This window comes from Schistocerca serialis, chromosome 2 (genome assembly GCF_023864345.2).
Source record: "Schistocerca serialis cubense isolate TAMUIC-IGC-003099 chromosome 2, iqSchSeri2.2, whole genome shotgun sequence".
Taxonomy (NCBI): Eukaryota; Metazoa; Arthropoda; class Insecta; order Orthoptera; family Acrididae; genus Schistocerca; species Schistocerca serialis.
In genome coordinates, this window is record NC_064639.1 from 688,533,910 (window position 1) to 688,558,275 (window position 24,366).

A 24,366-nucleotide genomic window follows, 5' to 3' on the forward strand; every position below is an offset into this window, starting at 1 on the left:
ATCACCAGTGGTGTACGGCCAGTGTAGGAGATCGCTCCCCATACCATGATGCCGGGTGTTGGCTCTGTGTGCCTCGGTCGTATGCAGTCCTGATTGTGGCGCTCACCTGCACGGCGCCAAACACGCATACGACCATCATTGGCACCAAGGCAGAAGCGACTCTCATCGCTGAAGACGACACGTCTCCATTCGTCCCTCCATTCACGCCTGTCGCGACACCACTGGAGGTGGGCTGCACGATGTTGGGGCGTGAGCGGAAGATGGCTTAACGGTGTGCGGGACCGTAGCCCAGCTTCATGGAGACGGTTGCGAATGGTCCTCGCCGATACCCCAGGAGCAACAGTGTCCCTAATTTGCTGGGAAGTGGCGGTGCGGTCCCCTACGGCACTCCGTAGGATCCTACGGTCTTGGCGTGCATCCGTGCGTCGCTGCGGTCCGGTCCCAGATCGACGGGCACGTGCACCTTCCGCCGACCACTGGCGACAACATCGATGTACTGTGGAGACCTCACGCCCCACGTGTTGAGCAATTCGGCGGTACGTCCACCCGGCCTCCCGCATGCCCACTATACGCCCTCGCTCAAAGTCCGTCAACTGCACATACGGTTCACGTCCACGCTGTCGCGGCATGCTACCAGTGTTAAAGACTGCGATGGAGCTCCGTATGCCACGGCAAACTGGCTGACACTGACGGCGGCGGTGCACAAATGCTGCGCAGCTAGCGCCATTCGACGACCAACACCCCGGTTCCTGGTGTGTCCGCTGTGCCGTGCGTGTGATCATTGCTTGTACAGCCCTCTCGCAGTGTCCGGAGCAAGTATGGTGGGTCTGACACACCGGTGTCAATGTGTTCTTTTTTCCATTTCCAGGAGTGTATGAAAAAAGATTTAGCTGTATCATTGTCCTTTACCTTAAACATCATAAAGTGCTGCTGTAGCCATTTTTCGTATTAGTCCAAGTCTTCTGAATTCTCCTTGTGTTGTGGAAATGGCAAAGGATTAGCCATCTGTTGCTACACCCTGGCCAGAAGCTCCTAAATAAATTTTTGACTTTCCACCTGTTGAGCCATTAGCTGCTGAAGTGTAGCTGCCATAGACGGTTTGTCTATGATGTCTGGAAAGAAGGAGAAACACACACGGTTCACAGTTCAAAGCACAGAGACTCAAGGTCCACAATTCACAGAATAATTCACAGTCCAGGTGTCACTGCATGAAAGAATGCACAGTCCTAGTGCACAAGCAAAGTTCACAGTTCGAAAAACTGCATGAAAAATTGTCACAGTCTGAGTGATAGAGCCCACACAAAGTTCAAATTTCTGTGAGTGGTGGACCTATAAGCTCAGTCCACAATCACAAGTATTCACAAAAAGTCTGAAAAGTAATGCCTCTGAATTTTTTATGTGGAAGCTCTTAAAGCTGTTTAAATGAAATAGACTTTATTCTGCATGTCTACATATTTGTTTCTCAGCATAGTCACCCAGGCAACAAACATATTTTACCCAACAACAGAATAGTATTTTGCTGGTACAATCATTGTAGAATATTTGACTTTGTTGATGGAGGCACTACCTCATCTCTGCATGGACTACTTCATCACTATCAAAGTGAAGTCCTCAAAGAAGTTCTTTAACTCTTGGAAACAGATGAAAATTAGATTGGGGCAAGCCTAGACTATATGTAGGATGATCGATGACGGTGAACCTAAGACATCATATTGTTGCAAATGTTGCAGCCCTCATGTTTGGTCTGGCACTGTCATTCAAAAGGAGAGGGTGCTGCATGTGTGGGTGAACTCTTTGAATTTGTAATTTCAATTTTCTGAGGTTCTCTAACACTGACATAGTTTGTTACACACCACCATGTTACATGCTACAATTCAGAGCTCTGTATTGGCAGAGGGTTGCAACTTCCATCAACAAAGTGGGAAAGTTGACTGAGTAATATGCATGACATGTAATATCTCAACCAATGTTGAGAAGAGAATAAAAAATTTGAAAGCATTACTTCTCAGTACACCCTTGTATATGTCAGTATATCATTGCATATTCCATCAGCAGCTCTGCTAATGTCCTTAATATTCAGAATGTAGAATCTTGTGAAAGTGTTTGTATGATAATTATTTGTGATACTCTGTTATCTGCATTAGAATAATCACTGTTATCATGCCAGACCATAACATAAGAGGCCAAGGTACTAATTTGGTCATCTGTGTACTGTGGCACTCTAATAATTCAGCCTCAATCTCTATAAAGAAATTATTCTACACAAATTATTGTCCTCATGGTTTATTTTTTACATATACAAATTAATTCAGTAAATACAGTATGTTACCACCTTTCCTGTCGTATGCGCATCTCTCAAATTATTTTGTTTTTAGCTCTTTCTTCAAGTTATTATTTTTGTTGAATACTTTTGTATTCTGTTAACAACATTATTTTTGTCTATAATTATCTATTATTTTATTTGAAAATGGTGATGAGGTTGAAACTGTTCCTAGTCTTGTGTGTGTGTGTGTGTGTGTGTGTGTGTGTGTGTGTGTGTGTGTGGTGGTAGTGGGGGGAGGGGGAGCTTCCTTTGTAGGTGCATTAACGTGGTTGTTTTGCATACATGCTACCTGCACTAGAAGAGAGAAGTGGGGACTTATTTGCTTTGCTCCAGCCTTCTTTCTGTTGTAGTCTAAAACTGATTAAAATTAAACTAACTATATGTTTTGCTTCATTGTGTCTAACTCTACTCCCATTCTTCTGCCTCTCTATTTATCTACCTTTCTTGTCAAGTGGGGCGGGGGAAGAAGATTGCTTTAACATTGAGAATGTAGAGTGAGAAAGCTGAGTTAATTTTAATGTTTAAGAAGTCTGGGAGGATAACTGAATGTGACCTTGTTGTTGAAAGGGTCATCCCAGTGTTTGTCAGGTGAGGTTTGAGGAAGTAATAGGGAATGTGAGGCAGTACAACTTCACCAAAGCTTGAATATAATTTCTCTTACACAGAAATAGTGTGCTTTGCCATAAAACTGCTTTAACCAACCCTCCTTATGTTTTATATTTGGCTGACACTTGCTACTATTTGTCATCTACTTTTACACTTATTACATCAATTCTATTCTCAGTTTTATTCAGCATTTAACAAACTTTGAACAGTCAGTAATCAGAGCCCAGGCAAATTGCCTGACTGTGTGTTGCATACAGGACTATTACAGTTTTTGTCCAGAATCATTTAGTTTGGTTGAGATTCCAGTAAAATCTATAATTTTAGCAATGTTCCTTTATTGAGAATGTGTCTCATTCTTTTCTTATTAGCTTACTGTTAAAGCTAGACCATTCCTATAATTTATCAATACTTGGAGAGAAACCTATTATCTTTTAATGAGGCTTTTTGGAAGTATCTATACCTGCTTTTACACTGATTAACATGTTTGTTTACCACTGTGTTAATTATTTGTGGCTGCTATTGCTCTTTTCTGATTTCATATACATGATGGCCTTTATGTAGCATTATATTCTTCCATTCATTCATCATGTTCTGTAGATTCCATTAGGAGGAGAACCCATAGGGATGTGCAACAAGTTCTAACATTACCTTTTCAAATTCAATAAATATTACTGTTTTTTTACTGTTCATAAATAAAGTGCTTAAAAAAAGTTAAACGCCAGAAATTTCTTATTTCATTCTAAGTTGCTGCTTGCATCTCTTTTCATTTACCTTTTTAAAACAAGGAAATGGTAGAATACTTCACTTGTCTTGTGGAGACTCTCCCACTCTCTTACATCTTTATGTTGGATGGAAGCACAGTGTAAGTTCTGCAATGTAAATGGTTTACTGAATAATTTCTGACTCAAATTATGTAACACTTTTTTATTTGGTAGAAACATTTGAAATATCCACTTTCCATGTCTTTGCAGAACTGTAAACTCATATTTTCACAGGAGGCCAACTTCAGTAGGATTGCAACCACATTGTTCAATGACAAAACGATCTGAGATTCATGTTGACTCTTTTGTTAATCATCCTCTCATTAGAGAAATAACCTATCTTCATAAGAGACAATGTCTGAGCTTATTAATTTTTTAAACTTTTGTGGTGCAAGAATCTTACAGTTAGTCAACGAACAGTGACAGGAGCCATCCACAATGCATTGACCTGAACATCCATTGATTAGAGAAGAGTAATGTGTTTTTTTTTTTTTTTTTTTTTTTTTTTTTTTTTTTTTTTTTTTTTTTTTTTTTACATTGGAATAATTGAATTTTCTTACTGAAGCTAGTCAGAGAAACTATAAGAATGAAAAATAATCCCATCACTGTTGGAATGTGCATTCTTGACATGACAAAATATGTGTACACAAACCTTTTGACTTATTCACATCTTATTATGTCACTTAACAGGAGGATTTTTTTTTCCTTTGTGCAATTTTCTCAAAGAAGTAGGCACATTTCAGGGTCATAGTATACATTAATACAAATCAAGGTCATCATAGAAACTTAATCTCCATACTGTATTAACAATAAATTATCAGTATTTGGCTTTTTAAAAAAAAAAAAAAAAAAGAAAAAAGAAAAAAGAAAAAAAAACCTGCTGCCTCCTCAGTTTTATTGTGTAGTTGCTGTTTATCTGCTGTCTGTAGCTTAATATTCACTTACTTGATAAGGAAATATTTCTATATCTAGAGACACTAAATCTTGTTTATAGTACATTACTACTTGCCATGTAGGTAACAAAACTCTTCAGTCCCTGAATCTAGACATTCAGATAATTTGTAGGAAGAGTGGTTGATGAGGTAGGTTTTTAATTTTATTTTGAATTGATGTGGATTTCCAATTTCTTCCATTACATTAGATGAGAATTATCGTACCAACAGAGTACGTAACTGCATTCTGAATCCTGGATAAGGAGGCAGTCTACATGAAAATTATTTTTGTGTCTTCTTCTGCAACTGTAAACCACTGTTCACTTGATACTGACTTTTACTATTGGGAACAAAATCCATTAAGAAATGAATATGTTGGGAAGGAAGTGTAAGAATTCCTAGATCCTTAGAAAGTTGTAGATTATTTCCTCTGTGTAGTAGGATAGAACGTACCAAAAATACACGAACACAAATTTAACTGGCTACAAGTGTTATTTGTGACTGCGCACTACAGAATCACCTCTGTCTTCCATTGCTCAGTACAAACTGCCTGTCTGAAGCACAGACACTTCACACCTCTGCTCAGCTGTGTAAGTCAGTGATATTCTTTGCCTCAATGTCACCACAGAACAGGCTGTTCAGAATGGTAACCGGTAGAGTGATCTTGAGTTCACCTGCTGAGGAGGTTCATGAAGAAACTGCCATGACATCCACTGTTTCAGGGAGGCAGAGATACTTACAGAACTAGTAGTGATTGCCTTGGTTGTTGCATCAAAGGCTGCATGCATTGCTTCACCCAGAAGTCAGTGTTGATCAGTTTGACCACAACTTCTTCAAGTTGAAAGTCATGGATGTTGGCCGTGACCATTTCTGATTAGTGGGTCGAGATCCGGTTGAATGTGAGACATCTGGATTGTTGTCGTCTTGCGATTGTTTGTATCCACCATGGTGATGAGGCTCCATGCTGGTTTTACTCTGTTAATGAAGACTGTCATATGGTTGCCACTGACATCAATATCGAATGTGTGGCTGCCACTTTTTAACACTTGGAATGACCCATTGTAGGGAGGCTATAAGGCCGGATTGTAACATAGCAATTACGTTATGTAGTACTTTATAAACATACCCATCCTATTTTGCAATTTTATTTAAAGGCTTCAGTAGTCATTTTAGTAATAATACAGAATAATAAAATAGAAGTAATATCTGGCATTCCCCATTAAGTGTTATAGGCCCTCTATTGTTTCTGATCTGTATTAACGACATAGGAGACAGTCTGAGTAGCCGTCTTAGATTGTCTGCAGATGATGCTGTCATTTACCTTCTTGTAAAGTCATCAGATGATCAAAACGACTTGCAAAATGATTTAGATAAGATATATGTATGATGGGAAAAGTATCAATTGACCCTGAATAAAGAAAAGTGTGAAGTTATTCACATGAGTACTAAAAGAAGTCAGCTAAATTTCGATTTTGCAGGAAGTCACACAAATCTGAAGGCTGTAAATTCAGATAAATACTTATGGATTACAATTATAAATAACCTAAATTGGAATGATCACATAGATAATATTGTGGGTAGAGCAAACCAAAGACTGTGATTCATTGGCAGAACACTTAGAAGGTAGAACAGGTCTACTAAAGAGACTGCTTGCACCATGCTTGTCCGCCCTATTCTGGAGTATTGCTGTGCAGTGTGGCATCCATATCAGGTGGGACTGACGGATGACATCGAAAAAGTACAAAGAAGGGCAGCTCGTTTTGTATTATCGTGAAATAGGGGAGATAGGGGCACAGACATGATAGTGAATTGGAGTGGCAATCATTAAAACAAAGGCATTTTTCGTTGCGATGGGATCTTCTCATGAAATATCAATCACCAGTTTTCTCTTCTGATTGCAAAAACATTCTGTTGCCACCCACCTACATAGGGAGAAATGATCATCACAATAAAATAAGAGAAATCAGGGCTTGCACGTAAAAATTTAAGTGCTCGTTTTTCCCGTGTGCCGTTCGAGAGTGGAACGGTAGAGAGACAGCTTGAAGGTGTTTCATTGAACCCTCTGTCAGGCACTTTATTGTGAATAACAGAGTAATCACATAGATGTAGATGTAGATGAATAATAATAATAATAATATAATAATAACATAGGGGCTTTACCCAAATTTAAACCAAAATAATTCACATCACTCATAAGGCTACATGAATTAATAAATTTTTGTTATTAACCAAAGTAAATGTAAATGAGATTATGGAGAAGGCAGTGGGCAGGCATACTCAAACTATCAGTATAGAAGGCTCTGAGTCATCTCGAGAGGGAAGGCACACTGGCACACTCAATTATGTGCTTTACAGTACATTTGAAAGATATTTTTCTTAACCTGAAGGGTTGCCATCAAAGTTGTGGAAGGGGGTCTCCCCCCCCCCCCAGCATTCCACATTCCACCATTCACAATCCCTCATGCTTTCTGATACCAGAACAGTATTACAATGCTGAAATTGTTCTAGAAGGTACTAGAAACCAATAATTTTCCCATGCAACTGGCACCCCCATCTACACCCAGAATTTCTTTGGGTTTTGTGAAAGACAATTTGACAACAATCTGCTGCAGTAATCATTGAAGGCTTTGTGCATTACTCTCTTGATGGATGAACACATTTCATTCAGCATCTCTCTCTCTCTCTACAGCCCTATGCTTAATTTTATATCTATCATCCAGTAATTTCTTTTCCTTTCGAAGTTTCTTTACAGTGACTGTATACCTGGAGGTCCCTCCCGTTGTGAATTGTACCACTTCTTACATATCTCTCCAGTGCATAGTCAACTATTCTCTTAAAGTTGAGCCAGAGTTTCTCTACATGCTCCTGATGTGTGCGGAAAGTTTCAAGTTCCTCATTGAGATGTGACATTTCTGACCTTTTTTATCTAGTTTACTGAACATATATATCTTTCTGCTTTTTTTTAGTTGTCCTTTGTACTTTGGTAATCATTATTGCTGCAACTGCTTCACATTCACTGATATAAGTTTTGATCTGGGCATCCTCAAAGTGGTCAGGTCTATTTGTTGCCATTAGATCCAATACATTTGCATCATGAGTGGGGTTTTGAACAATCTGTTCTAGGTGGTTTTCAGAAAAGGCATTTAATAATGTTTCACAGTATGTCTTATCACATGCAGCACTAACAAAACTGTAATTTTCCCAGTTGATTGTTGAATGATTAAAGTCATCACTGATGATTACAATATGATTGGGAAACTTAAGTACAAGGAAACTGAGGTTTTCTCTAAAGTTTTCGGTTACATCAGGAGATGAGTCTGGTGGGTTATAGAAGGATCCATTTATGTTGAGTGATTCCAGTTGCTTTTCTATTCCTTGGACACTTATTTCGATGTCAGCCATTTTTTCATTTGTGCGAGGATTCAGAGAAGGAACTGCAGTGCGGTCTTCCTCTGTGAAACAGCTTTGGAAAAAGGTGTTTAGTATTTCAGCTTTACGCATGTCATCCTCTGTTTCAATGCCATCATCATCCCGGAGTGTCTGGATATGCTGTTTCGAGCCACTTACTGATTTAACGTAAGACCAGAACTTCCTAGGATTTTCTGTCAAGTCGGTACATAGAATTTTACTTTCGAATTCACTGAATGCTTCACGCATAGCCCTCCTTATGCTAACTTTGAGATCATTTAGCTTCTGTTTGTCTGAGAGGTTTTGTCTGCATTTACACTTGGAGTGAAGCTGTCTTTGCTTTCACAGTAGTTTCCTAACTTTGTTGTTGAACCACGGTGGGTTTTTCCCATCCCTCACAGTTTTACTCAGCATGTACCTGTCTAAAACACATTTTACGATTGCCTTGAACTTTTTCCATAAACACTCAACATTGTTAGTGTCGGAACAGAAATTTTCGTTTTGATCTGTTAGGTAGTCTGAAATCTGCCGTCTATTACTCTTGCTAAACAGATAAACCTTCCTCCCTTTTTTATATTCTTATTAACTTCCATATTCAGGGATGCTGCAACAGCCTTGTGATCACTGATTCCCTGTTCTGCACTTACAGAGTCGAAAAGTTCGGGTCTGTTTGTTATCAGTAGGTCCAAGATGTTATCTCCACGAGTTGGTTCTCTGTTTAATTGCTCGAGGTAATTTTCGGATAGTGCACTCAGTATAATGTCACTCGATGCTCTGTCCCTACCACCCATCCTAAACATTTGAGTGTCCCAGTCTATATCTGGTAAATTGAAATCTCAACCTAAGACTATAACATGCTGAGAAAATTTATGTGAAATGTATTCCAAATTTTCTCTCAGTTGTTCTGCCACTAATGCTGCTGAGTCGGGAGGTCGGTAAAAGGAGCCAACTATTAACCTAGCTCGGTTGTTGAGTGTAACCTCCACCCATAATAATTCACAGGAACTATCCACTTCTACTTCACTACAGAATAAACTACTACTAACAGCGACAAACATGCCACCACCAGTTGCATGCAATCTATCCTTTCTAAACACCGTCTGTGCCTTTGTAAAAATTTCGGCAGAATTTATCTCTGGCTTCAGCCATCTTTCTGTACCGATAACGATTTCAGCTTCGGTGCTTTCTATCAGTGCTTGAAGTTCTGGTACTTTACCAATGCAGCTTCGACAGTTAACAATTACAATACCGATTGCTGCTTGGCCCCCACATGTCCTGACTTGGCCCCGCACCCTTTGAGGCTTCTGCCCTTTCTGTACTTGCCCGAGGCCATCTAACCTAAAAAACCGCCCAGTCCACGCCACACAACCCCTGCTACCCATGTAGCCACTTGCTGCGTGTAGTGGACTCCTGACCTATTCAGCGGAACCCGAAGCCCCACCACCCTATGGCGCAATTCGAGGAATCTGCAGCCCACGCGGTCGCAGAACCATCTCAGCCTCTGATTCAGACCCTCCATTTGACTCTGTAGCAAAGGTCCGCAGTCAGTCCTGTCGACGATGCTGCAGATGGTGAGCTCTGCTTTCATCCCGCTAGCGAGACTGGGAGTATTCACCAAATCAGATAGCCGCCAGAAGCCAGAGAGGATTTCCTCCGATCCATAGCGACACACATCACTGGTGCCGACATGAGTGACCACCTGCAGGTGGGTGCACCCTGTACCCTTCATGGCATCCAGAAGGACCCTTTCCACATCTGGAATGACTCCCCCCTGTATGCACATGGAGTGCACATTGGTTTTCTTCCCCTCTCTTGCTGCCATATCCCTAAGGGGCCCCATTACGCGCCTGACGTTGGAGCTCCCAACTACCACGAAGCCCACCCTCTGCGACCGCCCGGATCTTGCAGACTGAGGGGCAACCTCTGGAACAGCACAAGCAGCCATGTCCAACCGAAGATCAGCATCAGCCTGAGATAGAACCTGAAACCGGTTCGTCAGACAAACTGGAGAGGCCTTCCATTCAGCCCTCCGGAATGTCTTTCGCCCCCTGCCACACATCAAAATTAGTGTCCAAGGAATAGAAAAGCAACTGGAATCACTCAACAGGAAAGTCCACTGGACCTGACGGGATACCAATTCAATTCTACATAGAGTACGCGAAAGAACTTGCCCCCCTTCTAACAGCCATGTACCGCAAGTCTCTAGAGTAATGGAAGGTTCCAAATGATTGGAAAAGACCACAGGTAGTCCCAGTCATCAAGAAGGGTCGTCGAGCAGATGCGCAAAATTGTAGACCTATATCTCTGACGTCGATCTGTTGTAGAATTTTAGAACATGTTTTTTGCTCGCGTATCATGTCATTTTTGGAAACCCAGAATCTACTCTGTAGGAATCAACATGGATTCCGGAAACAGCGATCGTGTGAGAACCAACTCGCTTTATTTGTTCATGAGACCCAGAAAATATTAGATACAGGCTCCCAGGTAGATGCTATTTTCCTTGACTTCCGGAAGGCGTTCGATACAGTTCCACACTGTCGCCTGATAAACAAAGTAAGAGCCTACGGAATATCAGACCAGCTGTGTGGCTGGATTGAAGAGTTTTTAGCAAACAGAACACAGCATGTTGTTATCAAGAGAGACGTCTACAGACGTTAAAGCAACCTCTGGCGTGCCACAGGTGAGTGTTATGGGACCATTGCTTTTCACAGTATATATGAATGACCTAGTAGATAGTGTCAGAAGTTCCATGCGGCTTTTCGCGGATGATGCTGTAGTTTACAGAGAAGTTGCAGCATTAGAAAATTGTAGCGAAATGCAGGAAGATCTGCAGTGGATAGGCCTTGGTGCAGGGAGTGGCAACTGACCCTTAACATAGACAAATGTAATGTATTGCGAATACATAGAAAGAAGGATCCTTTATTGTATGATTATATGATAGCGGAACAAACACTGGTAGCAGTTACTTCTGTAAAATATCTGGGAGTATGCGTGCGGAACGATTTGAAGTGGAATGATCATATAAAATTAATTGTTGGTAAAGCGGGTACCAGGTTGAGATTCATTGGGAGAGTCCTTAGAAAATGTAGTCCATCAACAAAGGAGGTGGCTTACAAAACACTCGTTCGACCTATACTTGAGTATTGCTCATCAGTGTGGGATCCGTACCAGATCGGGTTGACAGAGGAGATAGAGAAGATCCAAAGAAGAGCGGCGCGTTTCGTCACAGGGTTATTTGATAACCGTGATAGCGTTACGGAGATGTTTAGCAAACTCAAGTGGCAGACTCTGCAAGAGAGGCGCTCTGCATTGCGGTGTAGCTTGCTGTCCAGGTTTCGAGAGGGTGCGTTTCTGGATGAGGTATCGAATATATTGCTTCCCCCTACTTATACCTCCTGAGGAGATCATGAATGTAAAATTAGAGAGATTCGAGCACGTATGGAGGCTTTCAGACAATCGTTCTTCCCGCGAACCATATGCGACTGGAACAGAACGTAAAGTGCCCTCCGCCACACATCATTGAGTGGCTTGCAAAGTATAAATGTAGATGTAGATGTAGATGTAAATTTCATGCCCTTCCTTCATACTGAGTCTTGCCCAAACAATCTCACATGGAGCTCCAGTATCTATCATGGCAGATCTGAGTTTTTTGTGTACTGTAACAAATATGACACCTACATTTCCCATTTGCCAATCCTTTCAATATACACTCAGATGTTCTCCAAAAACCTCACTGGTACCAGTTTCAGGTTTAGCCAGATTTCTGTAACTGGTATTATGTGAGCTTCACTGCTTTTCAGAAGTGCTTAAGAATTGGAAATTTGTGAATAATTGCCCCGGCAGTTAATCATTAGGAATACTCTAACCTGTGGGAGGCGTTTCTTTCAATCTTACACTGATACTTCTGGGTTTCCTACAGCTACCGTTATGTGGATTGGATCTAAAAAAACCCTTGTGTGCACTCCGCACACAGTCAGCTACCTGAGTAGCAGCCTTTGATGTGTAGTGCACACCTGACCCATTTAGGGGCACCCTACAGTTCTGAACCTCTATGACACAAGTCCATGAAATTGCAGCGTAGTTTGTTACATAATCTTAAAGGTCTCTTGTTGAGGCCTTCCACTCGACTCAGGACCAAGGGGCGACGATCAGTTCTGGGGACAATGCTGCAAGTTGTGAACTTCATTGAAACTCCATGCGAAGTCTGTTCTTCCCAACATTCTCCTCCAGTCACTGGAATGATCCAAGTATGACCTTGGAGACCAGACAACATGCTTTGTTTGCTGCAGCATGCACCACAAGCTGCAGTTTGTTATATTAGATTGAAATTCAGCTTCTTGAGTTTCCTGTTTATGTTCTTGCATAACATTCTGCATAATTTTGTACACCATAAAATCAAAGATTCAGTTTTAAAGTGGTTTTCTGAAACAATTGTCCTTCATGTGAGATAATGTTTTGATAGCTTCATAACAGCTTAACTTCTTATCATAGCCTAACATAACGTCTGAATGCATTGTAAACACAAGAACAACTGAGGTGAAATTGGAGAGCTGTATATACAAACTATACATTCATGCCAGAACTTTCTAGGATGACTATTATGACTATTACCATGTGTTATATTGCATGCTATGTCATAATCTGCATTTCTTAATGTGCCTATGAAGCTACTGAGTGAGAAACTGAATCAAAGTCACCACATTTATTAAAAATACAGTAAACACAGTTCTGTTATGAAGGGTATTAACGTAAAACACACAAGTCCACCAATGATACTTAGACAAAAAGTCCTAAACAGAGTAGTTCCTTCATCCCAGAATATAAGCCAATTCAGAGGGCACTGGCTTCCAGTGCATCATCCAGGGAGTAGACACTCATAGACAATTGTAGAGCTCTTGATGACACTTGTGTACAACTTTGCTGATAACTTGAAGATTCACTGTCATTGGTCTGTGAAGCTCCCTGATGAGTGGAAGAATATTTTGCACTCTAGTTCATTGTATGTGACTGGCATTGTAAAGTAGTGCAACCACTTTGTCACACTAAGGCAGAGTTGGTGCCATCCGTGAGCCTGACTGGAACTATGTTGTTGTTATGTTTTTTATGTCTGTCAAGTGGGCAGCCTTGTAGACATGACTGTATCACAGAAGGTCATACTACTCCTTGTACACAGCAAAACCATTTTTTTTTTTACTACAACAACTTTTTAAATAAGGCTTCTATTATGACAAAATAATACACTTTCGTTAATGACTATTTTGATGCTACAAAATAAAGGTTGTTATTCCTTAAATGATTTTAAATTTATGGTCTAAAAGAGTAGAGTATATGAATTTGTTTGCTTTATAACTTTAATGAATTTCCTTGTAACAAGAATTTTTTCACAGAAACCAATTACCATATTTTGATCAGGTAACCACACTTTACTTCTTGAATGATAAATTTCCATTGGCAGTGTTTTAATTAAATGCTTATAACTATAAAATTTGCATAATGCACATTTATCAGATAGTATAAAACAAAATTTAGAGTGAAAAGCATTTAAATAATGCTTTGTTTTTGTTTCTGAGAACCATTTCTGTTTTAAATAAATGATCAGATGATAAAACCTTTTGAGAAAACATTATTATTGTGTACTGTGCAAATCACTAACTAAATGAAATGTGAATGTTAATCTCTGCTAATTATAAATGAACTATTTACTTTGTGGCCAAATGTATTGCATAATACAAAGACAATTATGTATCAGATGGTGATATAATGTGTGGTATCAAATACTTTATAGTTGGGAATTTGCCTACAACCTTACACCTTACAATATACAACCTTTATTATTTATAAGGCTGATGTCTTTATAGAAGACGCTAAATGCATTTTCTTTAACGTCCTTGAATTTGTCCAAGTTGTAATATTTCGTTGTACTAGTAGCTGTTTTGAACTGAACTGTAATTGTATTTATTCTGCAATTCTGTCTTTCAAATGAATTTAGTCTAAAATGGAAAGAAAGCAGTTTCCCCGCTGTGACAATTTCTATTCCTAAACATAGTATATGTAAAATCTCTTTGGAATTTAAAATCCAGACTGGTAAGTTACTACTATATAGATCTGTTCCATGTAGACTCAGAAATAAATGTAATGCAAAGTGGCCCCCAAATTTTTTAAAAAAGTGAGATGCTTTGACTATCAGACTGCTCAACATTTCTAATAGTTCTGCACAAAACATGTATTTGTTTGTAAACTTTTATTTATAGACATTTTGACCATTTGATGGAACAAAGTCCACAATTTAATAAGACAATTTCATGCTTGCATTTGGGCTATAGGTAGTCATTTAGATTGTTCCTGCCACTGCAGAAAAAAAGGCAAAATGGGACAAATATTCAAATACATATTTTAATTTTTTTGTATTTACTTATTACTGATTATGTAAGTCCCACAGATAAAACTCATGCCCTCAGCCGGAGGGGGGCAGAGGGGGAGGGGTGTTTCACTGAATACATTTAACACCTCAAATCATATATTTCTGTCAATTACTCATTTTTGTATGTTATTTTGTATAATGTTTTGGTCTCAGCTTTTTATAATTTGTCATTACAGGAAAAAAGGCCTCCAATTACCAGGCAAAGGGACCTTTCAAGAGTTACGTGATGCACTAGTGATAAAAGATCCAGTTGATCTGAAATATTTCTTACATCCCTTCCTCATATTTACTCCATATGTTGCGTAAGTATTTGCAAAGAAATATTTTGTATGTATGTACAGAAATTCTTGTTTGCTTTACTTTTGTGTACTCCATGGTTCAAAAAATTATTGAAAATTTTAAATGCTGTCTGACTAACAGACCATTACTTACAGTAACAAAGAAATGATAACTCTGGCTGAACATTATTTCATCCAACATTTTGTACATATATGAAACAACAAATTGTGGATTCTGTGGAATTTGGCAAGAACTAACACAATGATCCATGGTAATAGTACATCAATCCCTACAAAGTTACAATCTTGTTCTGAATTGTCACATACTTCCTACACAGACCGTAGTGTCACAATGCTGCATTCTGTCTTCTTTACTCTTTTACAAATAATAGGTAGCTTTCTTCTACTTAGAGTTCACTATCATTGACAGTTTTGTTGATCTTGGAGATCAACATCAAAATTTTGAGAGCAGCATCTCTTGTGTTGAGAATCAGGAAAAGGATTTGGAGAAGTAAACTGTTAAAAAAAACCTCAAGCTTTAAAAATGTTTGAAAATGAAATGACTGTATGACATTGTTGGCTGAAAGACCCCATTTGGGTTTGTCTGGCATCCTGGTGAAAGTCTTTTTATTTGTTCTGCTTTGGCGACTTGCACATCTTTATAATGAAGATGAGTTGAAATGAGTAGGATAACACAAACACTCATTTCCCGAGTGAAGACATGGGAAGAAAATCTCCAACCCAGACAGGTTTCAAACCTGGGATCCCACCATCTAGAGGCACTAATGATAAGAGGACTGTAAATGTGTAATCAGCATGCTTCTACAAGCAGCAAAGTTGGTCAATTTTGTGAGGTAAGAGCACAGGTGGATGAAATTTCTAATTTGGAGGTACAAATTCCCAAACAGTTGGCTGACTCTATTCATTATTTGTATGTTTTGTTTGTTACACATATTTTTCAATTTGTTTTGCTTCTTGTTTGTTTCTGTACTAGTATTTTGTATTCATGTTTCAGGTATATGATATCATCCACTGACACTGTGATGGTTTCATCAAACCAGTCTTTCTTCATTAGATTCTGGCCTAAATGAGCCACACTCAATATATATTCATATTTTATGCTTAAAATGATCTTCAGTCAGGCAGCTAAAATGATACAGTACCAGGAATTAAAGCATATAATTCTCTTCTTTGCAAGGTTTTCATCAGGTCAAAAATTTTCTTTTAAATTTAATGGGTAGTTGTAGAAAACACAATTTCTTGAACACAAAGTTACTGATTTGTTTGGTCACTTTTGATATAATACTTCATACACCATGACTAAAAGAAGGGGGTCAGTTGGTAAGACTTCCTTTTTCTAAACTTGAGGACAATAAAAAATTAAATTATGAATCCCTATACAAGTAACATTAATAATTCAACTTTTGTATTACATCAATAACATGATGTTTTAAACTTCCAGCAGTCCATTATAGGAGATTGGTCCCAGAGTTCACTAACACTAAGTGAATATTATTAAGTCAGAGCTGTGTATTCACACGATGATGTTTATTATGTGAACATAGTTCACAGTCAAAGTTCTCTATAACCACAGCCTTTGCCCATGTTTCTTCATTGTTGCCAATTTACTTTTGGAACACATTAAAAAAAATACAGAAGTTGTTGGTCTCATCGGCCTACCTCAGCACCAACTCTCACTGAACTGGTCCTCTGTCACCTCTCAAAAATCAGTATACAAGGTGATCTGACAAATTGCAGGGACAGATCCCTGACTGGAAAAGAAGGAAAAAAGGTCCTATGAATGCATCATTGTCATGGTAGACGGCACTGATAAATGACAGTTCCTCTGACCACATACCATGTGTTCCTTGTCTCTCACAGACTGTGTAATTGATGCCGCATACTGTAAGCAGTCAAACGGTCCAATATTCATTTTGGAAGAAAGCCGAGAGGATGTTTGTGTGTGTGTCCAAGCAGAAGGAAATGGTCAAGAGGCATAATGGCTGTATGAAAACAAGTACTCTCACAGACCTCAACCACATCACACAATATTTCAAGCCCTTTCTGGGTGTTTGTGTGATCATATATCCTTTCAGACAAATATGCAGGGAAGTGGCAGACTGTGCATACTCCAGATTTGAAGGACCAGGCTCTACTGCATACTGAGACGAAGCCTGGTACAAGCTCCAGCCAAGTGGCCCACCAGTATGGTGTGAGCCAAAGTATCACACCATACTGGTGGGCCACTTGGCTGGAGCTTGTACCAGGCTTCGTCTCAGTATGCAGTAGAGCCTGTGGGGACCTGTGAACCAGTTCCTGATGTGCAGACCCTACAGCAGCCTGTTTTTGATGCCTGTGACGCTATTTGGAGAGAGGCCAGAATGTGCGAAAGAATGGGGCAATCAATTATACAGTGTGTGAATGCATGCATTGCTTTCCATGGAGGCCACTTTGAACGTCTGTTGTGACGTGGATATGATGCAGCTCTATGCTGTGTTGCAGGATGATACGTCGTCATTGCATGCACAACGTCCATTTCTGGACACATGGTCATGGGACCTTTTTTCCTTCATTTCCAGTCAGGAATCTGTCCCTGCAGTTTGTCAGTTTTATTAATGTTCACCCAGCATAAACATGCCTCTTCACACCACTTGAAGGATGTGAGGTCATTAAGGGATGTGAGACCACAAAAACAAAGCATAAATTTGTACAGGGTTATTACAAATGATTGAAGCGATTGCACAGCTCTACAATACCTTTATTATTTGAGATATTTTCACAATGCTTTGCACACACATACAAAAACTCAAAAAGTTTTTTCAGGCATTCACAAATGTTCGATATGTGCCCCTTTAGTGATTCGGCAGACATCAAGCCGATAATCAAGTTCCTCCCACACTCGGCGCAGCATGTCCCCATCAATGAGTTCGAAAGCATCGTTGATGCGAGCTCGCAGTTCTGGCACGTTTCTTGGTAGAGGACGTTTAAACACTGAATCTTTCACATAACCCCTCAGAAAGAAATCGCATGGGGTTAAGTTGGGAGAGCGTGGAGGCCATGACGTGAATTGCTGATCATGATCTCCACCACGACCGATCCATCGGTTTTCCAATCTCCTGTTTAAGAAATGCCGAACATCATGATGGAAGTCCTGTTGAAAGATGAAGTCAACGCTGTCGGTCTCCAGTTGTGGCATGAGCCAATTTTCCAGCATGTCCAGATACATGTGTCCTGTAACATTTTTTTCGCAGAAGAAAAAGGGGCCGTAAACTTTAAACCGTGAGACTGGTGAATTGCGAATTTGCTGCACAAATGCGTGAGGATTCTCTACCGCCCAGATTCGCACATTGTGTCTGTTCACTTCACCATTAAGAAAAAATGTTGCTTCATCACTGAAAACAAGTTTCGCACTGAACACATCCTCTTCCATGAGCTGTTGCAACCGTGCCGAAAATTCAAAGCGTTTGACTTTGTCATCGGGTGTCAGGGCTTGTAGCAATTGTAAACGGTAAGGCTTCTGCTTTAGCCTTTTCCGTAAGATTTTCCAAACCGTCGGCTGTGGTACATTTAGCTCCCTGCTTGCTTTATTCATCGACTTCCGTGGGCTACGCGTGAAACTTGCCCGCACGCATTCAACTGTTTCTTCACTCACTGCAGGCCGACCCGTTGATTTCCCCTTACGGAGGCGTCCAGAAGCTTTAAACTGTGCATACCATCGCCGAATGGAGTTAGCAGTTGGTGGATCTTTGTTGAACTTCGTCCTGAAGTGTCATTGCACTGTTATGACTGACTGATGTGAGTGCATTTCAAGCACGACATACGCTTTCTCGGCTCCTGTCGCCATTTTGTCTCACTGCGCTCTCGAGCGCTCTGGCGGCAGAAACCTGAAGTGCGGCTTCAGCCAAACAAAACTTTATGAGTTTTTCTACGTATCTGTAGTATGTTGTGACCATATGTCAATGAATGGAGCTACAGTGAATTTATGAAATCGCTTCAATTATTTGTAATAGCCCTGTACTTCATAGTAGAAGTAAGCTTCCAGATGGCTAGTATAAATTTAGTTTTAAGATAAATTTTTTTATCATTTTTATATTAATCGTAATATCTATTACTATGGTAGCAACCATATTTGAGTCAACTGTTCCTTCCACAACTTGTTCTGTCATCTTAGCAAAATAAAATAAATTTAATTTTTATTAAATATAGGGTGACCACAAAATTACTTGTAAAATGTCTCATCTTAAAGGAATTTTTGTGCTGTTTCCAAAACTGGTCTTAGATTTTGTTAGTCTGTAATATTACCAAAGTGATGGAGAAATTCATATTATGATTAGTTTTTTATTAATATTAATTCACCTGATGCATTTGGATTACAATTGTATGTGTGAAATGCAATCTTTTGTCCTCTAGTATTGGTTTAATGAAATTTACTTATGAAAAAAGTCATTTAATGTAATTTCAGTATTGCATCACAACTTCTTCTGTTAATACATGACAAATTTTGGAATTAGCCAAAGGAGTGGGTCCCTCATGAAACAAAAAGAGAAAAAAAAAAAAAAAAAAATATTCAGATGTGTGTGAAATCTTATGGGACTTAACTGCTAAGGTCATCAGTCCCTAAGCTTACACAGTACTTAACCTAAATTATCCTGAGGACAAACGCACACACCCATGCCCGAGGGAGGACTCGAACCTCCGCCGGGACCAGCCGCACAGTCCATGACTGCAACACCTTAGACCGCTCAGCTAATCCCATGTGGCCCTCACGAAACCTATTATTCTATTATGTTCTGTAGATGTTATATGTCCTCCATTCAAGGTAGCAAAATATGAGGTGGTGGGTTTAACTGGTTTCCACATTCAAAATGTGGATTTCTTACATGTATCCTAAAATACAGTTTCATATGGATAAGAGCTCTGCCTGCTGGGCTCCTTCTTTAATGCTCTTTTGTAAGTATTGGAGATAAGCATATTACACTATTCTATGGCACATATTCAGGGTGATTATAATTAAAGTTAACATTTCAAACCACTGTAAAAATAACACCACTGGCCAGATTGATGTCAAATTGCAACAGAACATTATCGGAGAAGGGGGAAAATGTGTGGCAGAAGAAAAAAATAATGTGAAAATTGATCAATAGAGGACACTGTATGTGTCAGAACACGTAAATGAAAACATATGTCATGTGGATGACCCATTGAAATTGGCATAAACACGCCGGGTACACAGCTTTTCCTCCTTTCGTGTCTGAGACGTTCGCCATGACTGTCTCAATGCAGGATCATGCTCTTCTTTGGAAAGCTGTATTACAAGAATGACGATTGTGCACACATTGCTCTGCAGAAGTTCTGGACACTGAAGGGTTTGGAAAAAGATGTTGGTCTGATGACTGCCATGGGTCTAGAGAAAATGATTCGGAAATTAGAAAAGACGTGTTCTTTTGGTGTGCAACCTGGTAGAGGGAAAAATGAATTGATTTGACATCAGTGGAAGCAGTGGCCACTGTAATGCAGAAGGAGACAAGTAGTGGTGTGTAAACATAAAGAGCATGGAGAATTGCCCGAACATTGCACATACCTGTCAGCATGGTGCGTAAAAACCTACGAAACATCCTTCTTTGCTATCCATTCAAAATTACCTATGTGCACAAGTTTCTTCCTGTAGACCTGCCAGCAAGAGAGACCTTTGCTTTAGAATCTCTTGCTCACATGGAAGTGGACAATGATTGGGCATGGAAGATTTTGTGGACAGATGAAGCCTACTTCCATCTGACAGGATACATCAATACACAGAATTGTCAAATATGGGCAACAGAAAATCAACACACAAATCAACCAGTACCACTTCATACTGAAAAGGTCACTGTGTGGTGCTGGTTTACAGCACCATTTATCACAGGTGCTTTCGGTCCTGTTACCTGTACCATCACTGGTAAGTGCTATGGGTATCTTTTGCACAACCACATCATTGCAGCTCTCCAACAGCGTAGATGTGTGGATGGGATCATTTTTATGCAAGGTGGCACACCTCCACACATTGCATATCCAGTTAACAGGTATTGAAACTCAATTTTGGAAATGCTAGAATTATAAGCCGCCATTTCCCTACAGCCTGGGCATCCCAATCACCTGATCTTAACCCGTGTGACTTCTAGCTGTGGAGCTATCTGAAAGATGTTGTGTTCATTGTTCTGATTGAAAACTTAGCTGCACTGAAAGCACGCATTTCGCAACACATTCTAAACATGACCCTGGATACACTTTGATCAGTTGTGGAACATGCTGTTTCTTGATTTCAACTTGTTGCAGAAAATGGTAGACAGCATATTGAACATGTTTTGCGCCAGTCACACAGAAATTAATAATCCAATTTGATTTTGATTGCTGCTTTTTATGCAGTTTTTGGCACGTCAGAACAATTAAAAACTGATGTGAGTGATGCTTTTTATGCTGTTTTTGGCCTCAGTACAATTAAAAACTGATTTTTCCCATCGGATGTGATATGACCCTTCTGTGGTGGATGGGCTTATGTAACTAACAGTCTCACACCTGTACACCCATGTTTGTTTAATGTCAAACGCACACCTTGTTGTATGATTCATTTATCATTTGTAGTTGACCACTATTAAATTATGGTACTTACAATCCATCTATTGCTACATTTTATAACTATTTATTTTTCTTCTGCCATATGTTTTCCCCCATCTCCGATAATATTCCGTTACATTTTGACATAATCCTGACCAGTGGTGTTATTTCTATAGTGGTTTGAAAGTTTAACTTTAATTATAATCACCCTGTATATCAAAATATGTCGCAGCAGCAAGACTCACACAGATGCCCAGAGGTGCCTCACATAGAGAGCATCCCAGGGTGCCCCTGAGAGCTACAACACCAAGAAGAATCACTTCTCGGCATTTGGCAAGATCAATGTGTAGACTGTTTTGTTTTTAAAAGAAAAAGGATCTACGGGAATAAGGAAAGGGTAGCTAGTTTATTTCAGTTTCTATAATAATATGTCACAGCACCAATAACTTTAATCTTGCTACAATTAAGAGCTCCTGTAAGCCATATGGACACAGAGTCTGACTCATTTATTTTATGACAATTCCTCATCCTGAGAACCAATGGCATTGTATGCATATAACAAGATGTATCTCTAACTCTGTCATGGACTTCATATATCTGAAATGTCCATAAGCAATAATTTCTCATCAGATAAGTCTCCAGCCCTGCTGCAGTGTCTTCTTGAGGACCATGTACTACAGCCACAGTAACCCAACCATTACCATGTCCATTAGTGTCTGCGTTCATAAGTGTGATAAAATTCAATAAGTATCCGCAAAAGACTGAAGGGCCATGCAAAATCACTTGCGCACCTACTACATCTTTGCACTAATTGCATTATTATCAATAGCTGTATATACTGTAAGGTGGGAATGCCTTCTCCTCCTATAATTACACATCATCACTAGTCTGTGTCAATGCTGCTGCAAGTGCGACTGCTCGACGGCTGACGCCGTCTTAAGAAAACTGCTGCATTATTATAGGAGGAGAAGACTTCACGCCTTACAGTATATAAAGCTACTGATAATGTTGCTATTAGTATGAAGAATGGAGTAGGTGCCCAAGTGATTTTGCATGGCCCTAGGCAGTGTTGTGCCATTATTTCAAATATGTCTCATGAATAAAAAATAGAATTTATACAGTATCAATTTAAGTTAAGGTCAAAGGATGTGTTGCTAGTTCTCACAGTTATCTCTGCTTCACTAACCTGCAACTGATCACAAAATTATGTCACAAGCCACATCCTGAACCACCAACAAAAACATGAATCTGATAACGAAGGGAAGAATGGGAGATAAAAATTGTAGAAGGATACTGATACAGCAAGCAGCTCCACGTGGATGTAGGTTGCAGTAGTTATTCAGAAAGTAAGAGACTTACTTCACTATAAAAAAAGCTGTTCCCTCATTAGTTAAGCACGTTACTACAGCATGTAATGTTGTGCCATTATTTCAAATATGTCTCATGAATAAAAAATAGAATTTATACAGTATCAATTTAAGTTAAGGTCAAAGGATGTGTTGCTAGTTCTCACAATTATCTCTGCTTCACTAACCTGCAACTGATCACAAAATTATGTCACAAGCCACATCCTGAACCACCAACAAAAACATGAATCTGATAACGAAGGGAAGAATGGGAGATAAAAATTGTAGAAGGATACTGATACAGCAAGCAGCTCCACGTGGATGTGGGTTGCAGTAGTTATTCAGAAAGTAAGAGACTTACTTCACTATAAAAAAAGCTGCTCCCTCCTTAGTTAAGCACGTTACTACAGCATGTAATGCAGCTTTACAATGGGCAATACAATTTCCCATGTAGCTCAGAGAACTTTACAATTTCTGAATCTAGATATTCAGAGAAACTGAAGAAGAAGGAGTGGCTAATGAGACGTGTCTCTCTTCCTTTTTATCTTTTAAATTGGTAGGATATCCCAATATCTTGCTTAATGTTAGATAAGAGCTTGTTGAATATTTTACAATCCAAGCATGAATACCATCCTGAACTCTAGACAATGGTGCAAAGTCTACATGAAAATTATTTTTGTGTCTTGATTGTTGGCTGTGTGGATCAAAATTTAGCTAAAACTGATCTTTCTCATCAGCTGTGAAAATTATTAAGGGGTAAATGTATTGGGAAGTGAGTGTAAGAATTCCAAGATACTTAAAAAGGCAAAATGGTGGTTATCTTACAGCTCACTTCTGCTGAATAACCACTTTATTGTGAATTGTGTTTTATTAATCTCATGACATATATTTGCAATCCATTTAGTTTGCTTACAGGAGACATGTCAAAAATTTATAATACAGTTACAATGATCTGCACATTAATAAATAATAGCACTACAGTAAATGATAACACTATAAGGAAATGTCTTGAAATATGTAACACATTGCATCCAGCTCAAATTTCCAATTTGTCCTGCATGAATTCATCCACTGAATAATAACACTTAAGTGTCAGTGCCTCATATAGCTTTCTTTTAAGTGAACCTAAACTCATCCGCGTCAACTTTTTCCCTTTTAATTTATCACAAATTTTCACTCCCATGTATTGAGGTCCCTGGGCATACAATCTGAGGTGGTGGGTGGGAAGCATAAAATTTTCTCTGTTTCTAGTATTGTGTGAATGGACAAAATGGTTTCACTCAAATAATTCATGTCTGGTGTACAAAAATATAATAATCTCATATACGTATAAGAATGCAGAGTTAATATTTTAAATTTTCTGAATAATGGTCAACATGGTTCTTTGTGATTGGCACTGCACATATTTCGAATGATTTTTTGGTGTATTTTTGATATGTAGAGTAGCAGATAGGCACAACAAAAAGAGTGTCATGCAAGTTAGCTCTTGGCCAAAAAGGCCCTTTCTGACTTAGACAAAACGCACACACACACACACACACACACACACACACACACACACACACACACACACACACAAACACACACGCGTGCGCGCGCGCACACACACACACACACATACAGGCAAACACAACTCTCATGCAAATGACCACTGTTTCCAGATGTCAAGGCCAGACCAGGTCTTGCATTTGTGTGTGTGT

General features: G+C 39.4%; 1 protein-coding gene across 1 annotated transcript in view; it reads left to right on the top strand.

Annotated features, from left to right (window-relative positions):
* The window catches only part of LOC126457817 (adenosine deaminase-like), a 159,125-nt gene that overhangs the window by 97,786 nt on the left and 36,973 nt on the right, over positions 1-24,366 (top strand). Inside the window, exon 3 of the mRNA XM_050094435.1 lies at positions 14,628-14,753. Within this exon, the coding sequence (XP_049950392.1) occupies positions 14,628-14,753 (126 nt within the window). The remainder of the gene's footprint in view (positions 1-14,627; positions 14,754-24,366) is intronic.